General features: G+C 43.4%; 1 protein-coding gene across 2 annotated transcripts; it reads left to right on the forward strand.

Moving 5' to 3' along the window:
* The first annotated feature begins 523 nt into the window (after window positions 1-523).
* On the forward strand, window positions 524-16,170 carry LOC126354315 (uncharacterized). Of its 2 annotated transcripts, none has more exons than XM_050003869.1 (3): window positions 524-1,250; window positions 8,446-8,848; window positions 15,126-16,170. In XM_050003869.1, the coding sequence occupies exons 1-3, from the start codon at window positions 779-781 to the stop codon at window positions 15,160-15,162; spliced, it is 912 nt and encodes a 303-aa protein (XP_049859826.1). In that variant the 5' UTR covers window positions 524-778; the 3' UTR covers window positions 15,163-16,170. The 2 variants fall into 2 exon arrangements, with proteins under 2 accessions (XP_049859826.1, XP_049859827.1); XM_050003870.1 differs by having other exon boundaries at window positions 525-1,250; window positions 8,446-8,856.
* Window positions 16,171-16,798: the final 628 nt, after the last annotated feature.

Raw genomic sequence — 16,798 nt, forward strand, 5'->3', positions numbered from 1 at the left:
TGCTGTGTGCGTACGTGTGTGTGCGTGAGTGTGACAGCCCGTGCCCCGCTTCTTTCACAGATCAACAAGTGCTGCCGCCCCGCTGGCCTTGACCCGTAGCGGCCGGTATGCGTCTCCGTTGTAGCGGGCAACCTGTCGCTACAACAACAGGAAGAGAGAAGCCCTGCCCGATCACGTGGCTCTAGCCGACCGACACGGCTGTAACTACCGCACGGCTAACTGGGCTGGTGGTCAGACAGCGCAAAGTAGCCGGCAGAGGGACAGGATGTCCGGCTCGTCCCGCCGATGTCGATACGGCGGCGGCGCATCCGGCGCGGGAGCACAGGGGGACAAATTGGGGTCTCTGCTAGTCCAGTACCGGCTTCTCCGTTCTCTTTTTGCGTCCCCGCCCAGACGGTCTATGCCCGGCTCTTTCCCGGGCAGGTGGCGACCACCGCCCGCGTCCTCATGTGGGGTAACGGGTGGGCCGGTCAGGGAGGGGAGTAATAGGACGACCTGACTGGTCCCTTGAACGCGACTGAGTCGGCCGCAGGGCGCCATCTGGCTGCTGGAGGATCCAGTGCGGCGTCACCCGGGCCGTCTAAGGGCGTGAACAGAGACAGAGAGAGAGAGACTTTAAAAGCAGACCGTTGGGTCGGCAGCTGGTCACACTGTTTTCCATCGCTAAGAGTGCCGTATGCTCATCTCGAACGCGCAGCGTCAGTGAAAGTGAAACCGCCAGTTTTTCTTTTTTATCGCATCTTGCTTCGCCTCAAGTGAAGAGCGGACTATAACCACAATGAAATCGGCGTTATTGATTTTAATGGCGTTGCTGATGCAACGGGCAGAGTGTAAGGCTGTCGCTGCCGAAACCTCTACTGACGATGCCATCTCGACCTTGGACAGTTGCTTGAAGAAAGACTCGATACAGTGTATGCAACTGGTGGCATACCGTAATATTAGAGCTTTCTTCGACCGGGACAGTATACCACTGGTGACTGGGCTCTCACTGGTGCGCGAGTCTGAAGTAGGGTCTGCCGTGTCGTCGACGTCAGCAGCACGAGAGCTGGGTCGCCAGGTGGAAGAAGCGCAAGACGTGTCGTCGCGCGAGCAGGCGCTGGAGCAGTTCGCGCTGGGCGAGGCGGCAGCCTTTGTTCGGGAGCGCAGCCTGCGAGTCGACCTGCCGCAGCTGGCGAGGGCCACCGCCAGGGCCATCGCGGACCGCCTGCCCACGGATGTGCGCACCAAGATGTCCGAGCTCATCACTGAAGGTGAGTCCAATTTTCACTCTCCCATTGGTCTTCGCACTGGTTAAATACAAGTTACCCTCCAGCAACACAACTAGGTGCCGAATACTGCACTGTTGAGGCCCAAGCCAACTGTCAATTGAGGAGGTGACACGCAAAGGCGAACATGTTCGCAATATAAAAAGTTACATACGGAATGGAACGGTACACATACGATAAGCAGAATCTAAATACATCATTCACTACAAGTGAAATCGAACGTGTGCAATCGCGGAAACCTGTGAAAATACACGGTTCAAAGTAAACACGAACCTATCCACATATGCATTCCGTGCAAAGAACAACTATTCCACTACGGCCAATAGGAGACGTTGAATCCAGTCACGTGATTTCCGTTCCAGTCACGGTCAGACGTTCCCAAGCAGAATAGCTGTTAGCATCAGTTCGTGCTTTGGTGCGCCCTCGTAATAATATTCCGTAGCACTAGTCTAATATTAATGGTTGTTATTACGAGGGCACTACCTACTCAGCACACTTTCAAAAGGTGAAGAGACCTTTACGAAAAAGGACGACAAACGGAATAAAAGAGGAATCTGACGTGGTCTACCAGTCAGTGGGTTAAGTAAAAAACCTCGACGTAGACTGGATGGTGACAGACGTGAGATCCCTGTCTAAAGTCCTACGAAAATTAGACCACATAAAGGAAACGAATGAATTTTCTTATACAAGTACGAAACTACGGGAAACATTCATGCTGATATGAAGGTAACTGCGCTTTAGAGGCCCGAGTAAGGTGTACAACAGTGGAACTCTCCTTAAAAACGCGGATGAACCATTACAAAACTCTTTTCTTAACCATGACCGGAAGTATTTCTCAGCCATTCAATCTCAGATGTCAGGAAGAAAGATGGTTATACTCTACTGCAAATTATTTTCTGTGAAGAGTGGCAAATTCAAGGGAATTTTAATTTGTATACACTCTTCCTTGACGATATACCCATCTTGTTCACACGTTGCTTGTGGCTGTTTAGAGGATGCTTCTGGTTTATATGTTTAAATTTAAAAATTACATCAAAGGACCTTTCTGTTAACATATAGTTCTATTGTAATATCATTGTTTTCTGTTATGCTGATCTGAAATATTTTAAATAATTGTGAATAAACAATGAAATCCGGACATTCGGTAGAACACTGAATATCAATGTCACAGTTGCCAGATTATAATTCTTTCCGTGATATGACACACTAAATTGTTACAATGACGTAATATGATATAGTATTGCAAGCATTATATGTCAACTGTAATTTTAACAATAAAAGGTATTTGCTTATGAAAATCATTCAACGCTGAACACCTTCAAATGATTCCTGCTAATGAGAACACGTCCATATTTAAATGTACTTTTAAAAGAATACTTCCATAGTAGATTTCATTTACAGCTATAAACTACAGTCGTTTGCGTTGTATTGTGTCGTTTTCATTCATATATATGTCTGAAATAATCTTTATGTTGATTGTAAAAGCCGCGTGGAATGCCCGTGCGATTTGAGGCGCGATGTCACGGATTGCGCTACCCCTACCGCTGGAGGTTCGAGTCCTTCCTTGTACATGGTTGTGTGTGTTGTTGTTAGCATAAGTTAATTTGAGTAGTGTGTATGTCTAGGAACCGATGACCTCAGCACTTTGGTCCCTTAGGAATTCACACACATTTGAACATTTTGACTGTAAAAAACTGCATCTTGGGAACATGTCCGTCTTTCCACGTCATCTCCTCAAGTATGCATTCTATTTAAAACAGAATCATAGTACTGCTTTTTCCAGAAAATTACCGGTTTTACTCAACTAAAGAGTCCTCGAAAAATTTCCTTATAATGAGCATCATTTCATATAATGTCCTATTATGTATGAAATACTTGGCCGGAGATGTATCATCTGTATAGATACTGCAAGAAGAAAATGAAAGCTTGTAACAGGAGTAAGTTGAAACATTTAACGATAGCGTATAATGTTTATTACTTCTACTGTATTTCAACCGAAATTCTTTGTGAAGTTCCCATTCCTGAAATCACTGCAAAGTTTACATGTAAGCTCATCATTACTTAAATACCGATCTGTTCGTTTCTCGGTAGTATTATGTCCTACAATTACGATGTCATAAGTAACGAAAACTCAAATTCCTAGTTATAGCATGCGGTTGTTGACTATGTTAATGTCAAGAGGAGTCTAGACGTGACGAAAAAATTGAATGAGATAAAATACATAACCTCTAGCAGCATACGGTCGCCAGTAGGTGAATTAACAGTAATGTGAGAATGCTGATTGTGGTCTGTTTTGACGTGATAGAAGCATTTTTAGTAGTAGTCTACTGCTGATAGTAATGTTGACACCAAAGGACTGATGATGTGGAAAAAGAAAACAGTAGAAACAGTAGATACGCAGTACATGCTAAAAGCAGTATGTAGAACTCAGAGTAATTGTAATGTACTAAATCAACTATATTAAAGTGATAAATGTGATATGATGGAAATTATATGCAACTGAGAATGTCAGTAGGTATTAGGTTCTGTAATGTACTTGTCGCAATACAATAAACACCTCTATTTAATCCGATAATTGTAATCAGAATAATATTCGGTTTCTTGCTTAGGTATAGTAGATAAGTTGCTTTTGTTTTCTTTATCGGCAATCGGCCATCGTAGTTCATCAATATGTGTCATATACACTAATGTGCTGATGAATAGTTGGCACTGATTCCCTAAACACCAAAGTTTAAATATTCCGATGTCATAACAGGATGACTTGAATCATCGAACTGGTTCAAATCAACTACAACTCTTAAGACTAAATTGTACAAATATATCGCCTCTGTCTGTTTTAACGTATGTTAACATATATTAAATACCGAAAACAACAAATTTTCCATTTGATGTTATTATATGCAATGTGTCAAATATTTCCTAAACATACCATACCATGTGGTGTGGATCTGTGTAATCACTTAACATTCGTGGAAATAGTCTATACAGAAAAAAACTTAATAGGCAGTGAGCTATACCATACATTATAATGTAGCCCTGATACTCACCTGAAACAATTTAGAGCTTACGAAACGATACGACATTTACGTCAGGATCCTCGTTTAATGAATTCAATTAGAATCACTGCTGAACACCGCCATCACAGCTGACTGCCTAATTTTCCTCTTTTCTCGGGTGTGATTGCCTGCGACGTACCTGCTCGGCGCAACGGATAAAATGCGTTTTTGGCTGCATTGTTATGCATCCTAAACTTAACTCACATCGAAACAATTCTAAGAGATGACTATCATTCTTGTGCCATTATCTCCATCCCAGGAGTTGCAGAACTGTCGAGTAAGTTGCACTGTACGAGAGCTTACTGAAGCCTTAAGATAACTCCTTTGAGAACAGCAGTGGCCATTGAAAGAGTGCTTTCAAATTTAGACGTGCTCATAGCTTTAAACAACAATAATGTGTGCTTTGGGAGACGCAACCTTGGCAGAAAACGCAAATGCTCTAAATCCCACGTATTATCGTAGCTATTGATTGGCATCGGAATAATGATTATAGGCAATGGCAAGCAAACACTTCTGACAACGGCGTTGTCAAGTCCAGAGGTGATGATTGGGTAACTGCTCTGAAAATCATGAGAACAACCAACCATCAACGGCTTGCGGTTGCAGAACTGAATGAATTTCGCTGCTCTAAAGACACATAATGTGTAGCTACAGGAATGTGGCCTGTAATTCTGATCTCTCCTTTGTCAAAAGATTCCGAATTAGTCCCCCACTAGGACGGATCTCCTGGAGGAGAGCGGCAAGGTGTTGGTGACTATGAGAAAAAAAATGGCAGTGCCAGGGAAACGGGAACGTTCTGTTAATCGGGGCGTTGAATAACGGAAATCTGAATGAGATTGAGCATCTGTAAAATTGGTAAGTGGAAATGCAAAGGCTCGGTCTGGACACTATAGGACTGAAGTGGAAAGAAGATAAGCATTTCTGGTGGGATGAATACTAGATACGAGACAAAATCTTAAGCACCAGAAACGTGTCAATGAATGGACGACGCCGAAAAACATAATACTGGCCGAACACAGAGGTGAGCAACTAAATGTTTCCCAAAAGACAATCCAAAATGAGTGCATGTTATCCCCAATCTCATATACCTAGGACGATGATTCTGATTCTAAAATGAGAGAGAGAGAGAGAGAGAGAGAGAGAGAGAGAGAGAGAGAGAGAGAGAGAGCGAGAGCGAGAGAGATTCGATCCAAACGGAAACGGATACATACCGACCGTCGTTTATCCCATGCAGGATGAAGGAATGAAATAGAGAGTTAGTAGAGTGCCGATGTAGACTTAGATAAAAACAATAGTACCACTGAAGACTTTTTGTGTCTGATAATTGTATGAAGTACACTCGTAGCACGTCAATTTCAATGTTATGTGTATTTAATCAATATTTCTTTCGTGACGCCTAAGCTACAAAGTACATGACATTGCATGTGTTGGTCATTTCTGTTAGCAATGAACTGCATATCTGACGATGGCTTTCAGAGCCGAATCAGGTTATGAAGGAGTATAAAATTCTGATCTGGATGGATAGCAAATCAATCGTAAAAATGCCAGTTAGATACTGGGAATTATTACGAAAGATTTCTGGAGGCTCAAGTCCAGTGACAGTAAGCCGTAAACGTTTCCACTCCATTTAAACAACTACATAGCTAATGGAGAACTCTGTGTGAACTACGGAAACAAAATCCTGCCCCACAATCGATATCGAAAATAACTACCTTCGCCATGAGCCTGTTAACTAGAAATTACATTATACGGAACATATGCTGTACTTCGTGGTGTTCCTACGCTGCCGCTCTTCAGTCTTGGGACTGATTTACTTTGCTGCGGAATACTCGACCAGTGGGCCAGTGTGATTTGTGAAATGAGGAGGCATTCGGCTAAGGAGACACAAGTAAACAACGTGACTACATTAGTTGATTAATCAAATCCTTTTTACGTCTCTTGTTGACACAAAACATCTAATTTTCCATGTACAGTTTGTATGCTCCTGTTTCGTAATTCGTGCTTATTGCCAATAAATCATCATTTCCCTCCAGATCGTGATGGCTGGGTGTTGTGTGATGTCCTTAGGTTAGTTAGGTTTAAGTAATTCTAAGTTCTAGAGGGCTGATGACCGTAGATGTTAAGTCCCACAGTGCTCAGAGCCATTTGAATCATTTCCCTCCAGAGCTAATGAGGCACTTAGTCGCGAATTACAGAATTTTGTCTGCTGGCAATTTACTTATGGTTATTTCACGCGGATAAAACCCGAGCGTATAAAATTTTGCTTAGATCGAGCTGGAGACGAGAATACTGCGCTTGTTACGTCTTCTGCGTTCCTGGAACCTCTGGGTTGTGTCTTCAAATGAAACTTTTTGACTCGATCTTCCACCTCTGTGTGGATGGATCTGACAAGAGAAGGCACTCTCTTAGGAGGCTGAAGTAAACAACGTTCCTATATTAGCTGATGACTCCATTTATCAACGACATATAATTTTTGTAGAGTTGATGAATTACTATGTTGATGAATTTCTTTTTATTCCCTGATTTCAAGAGTTGTAAGGCTTTGGGGGACATCTTCTCCTTATCTAACAGACATCAAATTTTAGGCAGGTGACTTCTACGCTGGACAGAACCAAACGGTTAGGGATGTGAGGGATGGGGAGTATACGAACCCTAAAGGAATACCTTCGAATGAGAGAAATCTTTGTGTAACTTTAGGCCACTCAGTTTGGTCTTTCCAAGCTACTTTGCAAAAATGAACGTCCTGACTTTGTAGAAATTCCTCAATTACTAGCATTAAAGAGATTTTACTGACCCGCTTAATTGCTTTAATATATTTATGTAATGTGCATGGGGCGTTCCATAAATAATACAACTTTTCTTCTTCGGCCTATTTAGAGTGAAAACAATATGTAATTTGTTGTGGGATATCGTGGATTATTCTCGCTTCAGCCTTTGTAGTTTCATGAAATTTAGTTCGGTAGCGGCACTGTACGTAGCCTTCAAAAATGCGTCTGTAACGGAGGTGCGTTGCAAGCAAAGAGACGTCCTTGAGTTTCTTTTTGAGGAAAACCAGAGCACTGCAGATATTCATAGGCGTCTTCAGATGTCTACAGAAACTTGACAGTCAACAAAAGCACGGTGAATCGTTGGGCCTAGCGTCTGTCATCATCGCAAAGAGGTAGCGCAAACCTGTCCAAGTCTCGCGTGCCGTGCACAGCTGTAACTCTTGGAGTGCTGGAACGTGCGGTCGTTGTTATTCGAGCTGACCGTCACAAAAATGCAAACTGGCTTCTGCTTCTGCATGGAAATTCGAGGCCTCACACAATTCTGTGCACTCGAGCGGAGCTCGAAAGACAGCACTGAACTGTTCTTCCTCAGCCACCCTACAGTCCAGATCTCGCTCCTTCCGACTTCCATGTGTTTGGTCCATTGGAGAATGCGCTCCGCTGGAAGCAGCACGTGGATGACGTTGAGTTTAATGATGCAACAAGACGTTGGCTCCGTTGTCGACCATTGGAGTAGTCCAATATAGACGCACAGGTCAGTAAGGCGGCGTAAGGCCATCGCGTTGAACGGTGGTTATGGTGAAAAGAGTGTTTTGTAGCCAAAGGAGTGGAGAATAAAGTGGTGTTTTTTAACTGAATAAAACCAAGCTGAATTCAGAAAAAAAATGTGTTAAATTAGATATTGAACGCCCCTCGAATGTAAATTTTAGTGGCCACGATGGTCTGGCGTGTAGTGCAGCAGGCTTCGGTTTTGGAAGTACGAAGTTCACTCCCGGTTAGGGGCGGGGATTTTGCCTCGTTCCAGTCCCTCCAGGACGGCTCAAGATCCACTCAGCCTAGTACCAGTTGAGTTCTGGGCATCTCTTCCGGAGGTGAAGACAGATGGGGCAATGGGCCTGCTACCCTCCCGTTCCCAGTGCCACAGCGAACAAAGGTTACCTCCAGTTTGATCAATAGTCAAGGGCTTCCACCAAAGACGTTTAGAGTAACATTTAATTTTTTTTGATAAATTTGCCAGGTTACTCTTGTAACGCATACGAACAGATCTGAGGATAGTTCAAGGAAACCGAAAATGGAAGCACTCTAGATCACTGTCTGGCTAGAGTCCAGACGCGTAAAGGAACGGGTTTGTCGCAGGGCGAGGGAAGAAGAAGGCGCTGAAGGTGCTGCTGCCCATCCTGCTGGTGGCGGGCGTGAAGGCGGCGGGCGCGGTGGCGCTGTCGGTGCTGGGCCTGGCGCTGCTGGCCAAGAAGGCGCTGCTGGTGTCAGCGCTGGCGCTGCTGGTCGCGGGCGCGCTCGTCGTGCTCAAGCTGGCGTCGCAGAGCCGCCATCCGCAGCACGAGGTGCACGAGGCGCGGCCGGTGCCCGTCGCCGCCGTCGTCGGCGGGCCTTACAGCTACGGCGCCGTGGGCGGCGGCTACCCGGTGGGCGGCGGCGTCGCCTACGAAAGCACCGGCTACAGCCACGGCGAGTTCAGCGCGCACCCGGCGCCCGTCGCGGCGCACTCAATCGCCTACAGCGCCCACAAACCAGTGCGGAGGTAGGCAGGTAAGAGGCACTCCGATGCCTACACACTGCTCTGTTACATTTGTTCTTTCACCAAGGGGAGGATTTCTTCTATCGCCGTTGGACACAAATATCTGAACCGCAGCCGAACATAATGTTGCGTCGACATCCAAGTACACTCTCACGGAAACGAAAAATGTTATAGCCTGAAGCACCAGTTTGTTACTTGGTGAACTTTGTGGAGGTGTTCATCACATTACACTCGAAACTGATGACCATCATCAACAGTACGGAGAGTGACCTCCAATGAAACGAATACACTCCAGCTTTCCATGTGGCATGGAAGCAAACACGCTTACAACATCATTTTGAAGAATCTCTTGCCATGCTTGAAACAAGCACATAATACATGCAGATTGATGACTTAAAGCTGGACTGAAAGTACGTATCTCCTCATCACATCCTAGATATGGTCTGTGGACAGCAAATCAGGTGACTGGGTAAGCAAGTCAAGGGTGGATACAGTCCTCAAGAATACAATGAGCGCGAAGTTCATGCAGATCGATAACTGGAGGCTCTATGAAAGTACACATCTTTCCATTGCATCTTAGGTATGGTATTTAGACGGTCCATCAGGGCACTGAGTAGACAAGTCAAGGATCCGAACATGCTTCAGGAAAGCAATGCATGCAATTTCTATGCAAATCGATGGGTGGAGGGTGGTGTGAAAGTACACATCTGCCCATTGCATCTTATATGTGGTCTGTAGACAGAAAACGAGGGGACTTGTTAGCCAACTCAGTGATGTGTACATCCCTCAAGAACTGAATCAGTGCAATGCTGATGCAGATCTATGACTGGAGGCTGGTATGAAAGACGGTAAATCAGGAGACGGAGTAGGCAAGTCGAAAATGCGCACATTCCTCGAGAATGGAATGACTGCAATGTCCAAGCCTATCGATGGTCCTACATATGATACACTATCGCTCATTAATTTCTATACATCCACTAAATTACATCTAGTTCTCTGTAGAAAATGATAATACCATGAGTACGGTTGAGGAAGCAAAGCAACAGTAAAAAAGTTGTACACAAGTCATGATTTTGTTTGTGGTCATCAAGATGCAATAGTATCCAACAAAGTATGTTGGTGGCCGAGACGTTCCAGGCGCTTCAGTCAGGAAATGAGCGACCACTACGGTAGCAGGTTCGAATCCTGCCTCTTGCATGGATGTGTGTGATGCCCTTAGGTTAGTTAGGTTTAAGTAGTTCTAACATCTATGGAACTCATAATCTCAGATGTTAAGTCCCACAGTGCTCAGAGCCAATCAATGTTGTGTACCTACACGTGCTAGTCTGATATGTTTTGTTACCTATTTGCCGACAGTCGCCGCACTTGGTGCGGCTGTGTTGCTCCCTGTAGTGATGTAATGTCCGCAGCGAACGGCAAGCAGTGCTATGATACATAACATGTGGTTCCTGTACGTCAGTTCTTTCGTGACATTGAAGTGAGGGTGAAGGTACTATTGCTCCATGAGTGGAGATGCCCATGGATGACGTCCTGTAATTGTAGCACTTTGCCAAGTAGGTTTATCCATTCGCCAAATCGCGAAACAGTGTAGTGTGCCTATAGGGGGAGTGTAATATACCCTTCACCGCTAGCAGACAACAGGTAGTAACAAGGACATACCACGACCAGGATGACCTCGTATAACAACTAAAAGCGATGATAAATATTTCAGAATTACCAGTAAGAGAAACAGATTCAAAACAGCGCCCCAAATTGGTGGAAAACTGGAGATTTGTGATAAGTTCCCATGGGACCAAACTGCTGAGGTCATCGGTCCATAGGCTTACACACTACTTAATGTAACTTAAACTAACTTACGCTAAGAACAACACTCACACCCATGCCCCAGGGAGGACGCGAACCTCCGACAGAGGCAAAGGGTTCACCTAACAACAGGATAATGACCCAAAACATCGGTCGGCATACTGTACGAACTACATTGCATCAAAGGAAAAAGCAGAATGTACTGAATGATATGGTATGGCAGTCCCAACGCCGTCGCAGATTCGAATCCTGCCTCGGGCATGGATGTGTGTGATGTCCTTAGGTTAGTTAGGTTTAAGTAGTTCTAAGTTCTAGGGGACTGATGACCACAGCAGTTGACTCCCATAGTGCTCAGAGCCATTTGAACCATTTTATTCCCAAAGCCCCCATTGTAATCCCACTGAAAGGGTCTGAGATGAAGTGGACAGCCGTATCAGGAAAGTTAATATATCCAGCAAGGAAAATCTCTGAAATATTGTTAAGGATGTGTGGAATCATACAGATTCACGATACCTACAAAAACTGATTGACCGCATGCCTCGAGTTTGTGAGGCATTTATTAAATCCAAAGGAGAATACTTTTATAAAAGTAAAATATAATTATTGTGACTGTATTATACATGTGGAAGTTAATATAATTATATTTTGTGACAAATAACGTTTGATTTGTGTTGTAAATCTGAAATACCAGGGTGTATTGAATTTAATGAGCGATAGTGTACGTAGACAGTAAATCAGGAGACTGGGTGGGCAAGTCAAGGATCTGTACACTCATCACGGAAGCAGTGCATGAAATGTCCTTGCATATCGATGGTTGGAGGTTGCTGTGAAAGTACACATCTATCCATAGCATCCTATAAATAGTCTGTGGACAGAAAATCAGGAGCCTGGGCAGGCAAGTAAAGGATCCATTCATTCCTCAAGAATGGAGAGGGTTCAGCGTCCATGCAGACTGATGTCTGGAGGTTGGTATGAAGGTATACTTCTTCCCATCGCGTCCTAGATATCGCATGTGGAGAGCAAATGCGGGGACTGGGTAGCTGAGTCGAGGATCCATACATTGAGGTTTGAACTACATTGTGGGGGTCTTGCATTGTCTTCCTTGTCATGAAGGGTCTGACAACAGATTTTCCCATTCTAGATACATAATCTCAAAGTAGGATTACACTGTCAGCCGGTTTCACATAAGTGGTAGGTACGCTGACCTACTAGGGGTGCGCATGAAATTTTTACTAAATCATAAAATAACATTGCTAGAAAGCAATGGTCAGAATTCATAGCAGGTGTGCTCAAGTAAAAAGCGAAATGAAACGTTCTAGCCTTTTCCATCTGCGCCCAGCTGGGAACAACATCAGACATAATGGTGATCATTCATCCTCCCTTTCCACAATTACAAAATTAGTCCCGTGGTCGGATCTGAGACTCCCCACCATTGGACGAAAAAAAAGAAAAGAAACAGAAGCGAGACCCGTTACGAAATACCACAGAATGCCATTCATTATTCCGGTTGACTCTGGCTGTACAACGTGCAACTCTGTTGCCTGTGGTATAGTGTCAGCAGAAAACGAAGTAATGCAACTCGAGATCTCTACTCAGGTTCCAGTAATCTGTTTCCCTCAGCTAGAGCTGACAATCCGCCTTGACATCTTCTCGGATTCCAGCGTTTGGCATCCAGATATTTGTCACACCTAGAAGAACAAATCCGCGTATTCTCGTGTTGTTGTCCTACTGGAAAGACTCGTGCCTATTCTTCTTGCTACTCTGTTGTCCCAAGTCCATCTTGTCATCTCTAAGCTTGCAGTCAGAGAACTACAGCAAATTGTCTGTATGATCTGTCTGTGTGATGTTTCCTGATCCCTGGAAGTCTGAAGTGTGGCAGTAAGCTGCACGTTCTCGTCCTCTGAGCATGCTGTGTTGCAGCCTTCACGTGGAAAGTTCCTGTAACGTTGGGCACACATATTGTACTCAGAGTACTGAAAGCTCACATATTTGTGATATGCGTCGGATGGGGGACGGCCGCTAGAGCTCAGTTTTTCGTGTTTTTCCCGAATACCTCGAAAATTGCGACTTCTAGTATAAATGTTCCCCAGTACAAAATTAAATTGCACTGAGTTTTCTACAAAGAGAGCCCTATTCGTTTTTCTCTAGGACTAATAGTTTCAGTGTTCGAAGTCATGGAAAGTCACAGATTCTTACCAGTTATGTATTCATGGTATAAAATTGACATTTATTGTTAAATGGTGTGGCCTAAGAACAAATATTAAATGTGTGTACCAAATCTAAGTGCAGCGGGATCGTATTATGGGATAGAATGTGTTCTGTGAGTGTGACGGGTAGGAAAGGCGTGGGGTTTGGGGGAGGGGGGGGGGGGGAGGTTGAATGGAGAGTACACATTTGAGGTTGGAATACTGTAGCCATGCGCGTCCCTCATTTGTTCATGTGGGAACTGAAGAGCGAGCGGGCGATACCCCTCTGAATCTATCTACCTCACTACGACACTGCTGCGTGTTTCTCAGAGATGTAGCTATCTTTCCACAGTACACCTTATTAATTACTGACGACGAAACACGCAAACACTCCCGCTGAGGGGGAGGAGGGGTAGGAGTGTTTATTTGTAACGAAGTGTGTTAACTGAATAAATATGAGTTGCTGAGTCGAGTTATACTACTAACGAAAGAAAAGGATATGGACAGATACGTAATTTCGGGATATTCTTCTACACTGCTAAAGGGGAAACTGATTCTTAGTCATGCTCTATGGCATCTGTATCGTCCTTCCGGGAAAGGCAACTTCCCCACTACGGGCGTTGCTCGCTTTTCAGTTTACAGACAGAGTATACCTCCCCAGCATTACCATTCCAGTTCTCTCATATTAATATAGTGGGGATGTTCTCTGTTTATTAAATGACTACCTATTTCCAGTTCTGAAGTGAGCTTTTATGTAAAATACCTTCCTATAGACAAGGGCTGTGAAGTGATGAATTTGTAACTATGATTTTGTCAGTGATCTATGTAGTATTGGTGGGAAAGGGATTGAATTGATACATGCGGCTTCTTGCTGCTGCCTGTAGTTCACAGCAAGTTCTAAAGACCTGTAACCGTATTGGAGTCACTTGATGGTTAAGTAATGAATGACCAGAAAGCTACCTCACTCTCTCACCGTTAGTGATGTAATTGGTAGACTGCATAAATCTGTACAATTCAGGAAAAGCTTGCAAGTGTAGAGTGGGGTGTAGTGGATGGAACAATTTATCATATCTCCATAGTAGTTCTTGCAAAACGGGTGTCAGTTTGATGGAATAGGACTGATCACTTTCCAATCTAGAACACTAATTTGGTGTAATGCATTGCTTGACTTATATTGAAAGAACTGGAGTTCGATAACATCTAGGTGGGCTGTTTCTGTTATAGAGGGCGTTAAATTAAGCCACTGGGCGTCTTCAGATGTTGGGACATCTGAGGCTGGGATGATGCATTAGATACCCTCATATTGCGAAAAGTATTTCAGCAACTGATAGTGGAAACAAATAGTTCAATATAGTCAAAGAACTTTTGGCGGCATGTTATACTTGGAACAGGCTCTTCAGTGTGGTCGACAGTTGATACCTCCAGCTATAAAGTTTCTTTAAATAATAGCTCACTTAAAAACTGCGAATATACTCCAAGGGGGGAGAAAACACACCACAAATGAGCTATTCTTCTGGTCCTACATTTATATTCATGCAGGTCTCGACGGAAAATCTAAAATTGTTAAGTTTGGTAACCGACGGATGAATGTGACGTTGCAGCGCAATGCCACCCTGCAGTTAGCAAGGATAGCAGACAGAGGATACGCCGATACCGGCGCATAGAATCTTAGCGAATTTCATTCTGTATGCTCAGTTCGACAGTAACTATGCTTGGCAGACAGGAGCGTGAACAATATACACACATATCAACATTTGAGAGAGGACGTGTAGTTGGGCTCAAAGAAGCCGGCTGGAGTAATAGCCGAATCGCTCTACATTTGGATAGGAGCGATGCTACAACTACTCGACGATATTGGAGGGGGTGGGTGAAACATGCGCGAACACAACATCGAAAAGGAAGCGGTGTACCTAGAGAAACAACAGAACGTGATGACCGTGCACGATAGTAGCGATTCAACGAACCTTATTTTCCCAGCATACCACAATAATTTCTACTCCTGGCTACAATGTCGTCTTTGCTATAAGTCAAAATCACATAACGTTTCACATAATGTTCTATTGTTAAGACAAAACTAAATTACGCTAATATTGTCTCATGGTGTTCTATGATTTTGTCATGTACGTCAGAGCTAATGTTTCAGATAGATGTTAGAGGATGCGAACACAGTGAGTTATTAGCTTCACAAGCTATTAGTTGATAAAAAAGAAAACAGAGTTAGATCTTCTCAGAAAGATGTTTACTTAGTGTTTCGAGTCTATAAACACTGTTGCACTCTTGATCTGTTCCAGGCGCACGTCAACATCGCAGCAGAAGATGGCCCTCTAGCTGAAGGAGAGTCGAAACCACGACAACCAGTCAACAAACGTGTTATTTATTTATTTCGTGAATTATCTACGATGACAGCCAGAACATAGTAGGTTTTGACTGTGTATATATATCCACACTGTACAAATGCATGTTTATCGTAATCCATTTATCAATAATTTTCGACTTGACGAAGACGTTTGACCAAACTGACTGCAATTATGTCAATATCACTAAGGTATTATGAATTCAACATTTGTCGGCCGAATCTTACACACACGTCTTCTTGGAGAAAATGCGAGAAACGCCTCATTCTAGCCAACAAAAGTTATACCTTTTCATAACTTCGTGTTCACCCAGATAGTGCCGCACTGGGATAGCACACGGTGGTACTGTGATCTCATTAAAGGACCCTATTTGCTCAGTTCAATGACGAGAATCCAATAGAAGGATTCCCTTGGTATACTGATTAGTTGGAAGTTCACGTGAAGACGATGGCTTGTAATTAGCTCGAGTGATGTCTGTCAACATTATTTAGTGTGCTACTGATGAGACCTGACATACAAGCGTGCTTCTAATAAATTCGGAAAAGTAGCTTACACAAAATTTCATTACCCGATATATATCTATTTCTAGTCCTGCAATATCGACACATGGCTTTTGTGAGATACCATCAACAGGTATTTTCGATGTAGTTGATGTTTGTGTATTCAGGGATTACTGTGAGACAAGGACTGAACAAGACGAACGTCCGACTTACAATTAACTTAGTCACTGTGATTAGTGCTGCAGCTTATGTTTATACACTTTTAATTAGTACTACAATGTTGTGAAAGTTTTTAGTATGTATGTAGCGAAAATCTACAGACACACTTACTATTAACTGATATACTTAATTCTGTGTCCTTATTATGTGTGCATATGTGACTCTGTCAAAGAGAAATGAACATTTTGTTATAGTCCATCACTTAACATTTAGAATGTAATACAGTTAGTGTAAATGTAAATTAAACGATTCCGTTAAAGCTATGTCTCACGTCTGTTTAAATTTTATTGTGCTAGATAATTTTAAAATAGTTTAGTGGAGCTGAATAATAATTCCGATGACAACATAATAACGTAACACGCTGGAAATATACATGAGATACCTTGAGCAGCTGATTTGGATAAAACGTTCCCCTCAACGTCTTCAAGTTGGTTAACGCTTGTGTTCAGAGCATAAATAATCTAGGCGCAACGAATATATAAACAAATAGATTTTATATCAGTTCTAACATATTAACATGTAGCAGCTGAAAGATTTTTTTCTAAGCATCACATGAAAGCTGAACTCCATGTTGAATCAACAAAGGTAAGCAGTTAGTTAATTTCTTTTATCTCTTGGGAATCGGTTCTATAAAAACACGAGCTAAAACCATCAGTCAGATGACATGTTAGGCAAACTTCAGACTTTCCATCGCGATATCAACTGATGAAGTGAATCTGTGGTTCTTGCATCTGTGAAGCAATCTTTATTGCTGGCGACGGGTTTCTGCATCAGACGGCTCTATAACTGTTACTGTTTGGTTAAGACTGCTACGCTGATTGGTGCATGGAAGATTAATAGTTCTGTAGCCCCGCTGTGTGTCCTCTACTACAAGGATCTCCAAGCAAGCAA

The sequence above is a fragment of the Schistocerca gregaria genome, chromosome 3, assembly GCF_023897955.1.
Source record: "Schistocerca gregaria isolate iqSchGreg1 chromosome 3, iqSchGreg1.2, whole genome shotgun sequence".
Classification (NCBI taxonomy): Eukaryota; Metazoa; Arthropoda; class Insecta; order Orthoptera; family Acrididae; genus Schistocerca; species Schistocerca gregaria.

What these genes read in the sequence shown, in the direction of transcription:
- LOC126354315 (XM_050003869.1), top strand. Translation starts at nt 779, where the DNA reads ATGAAATCGGCGTTATTGATTTTAATGGCGTTGCTGATGCAACGGGCA. An exon ending in GTCCGAGCTCATCACTGAAG is followed by an intron (nt 1,251 to 8,445) that starts GTGAGTCCAATT and finishes GGTTTGTCGCAG; the next exon opens with GGCGAGGGAAGAAGAAGGCG. An exon ending in GCCCACAAACCAGTGCGGAG is followed by an intron (nt 8,849 to 15,125) that starts GTAGGCAGGTAA and finishes GATCTGTTCCAG; the next exon opens with GCGCACGTCAACATCGCAGC.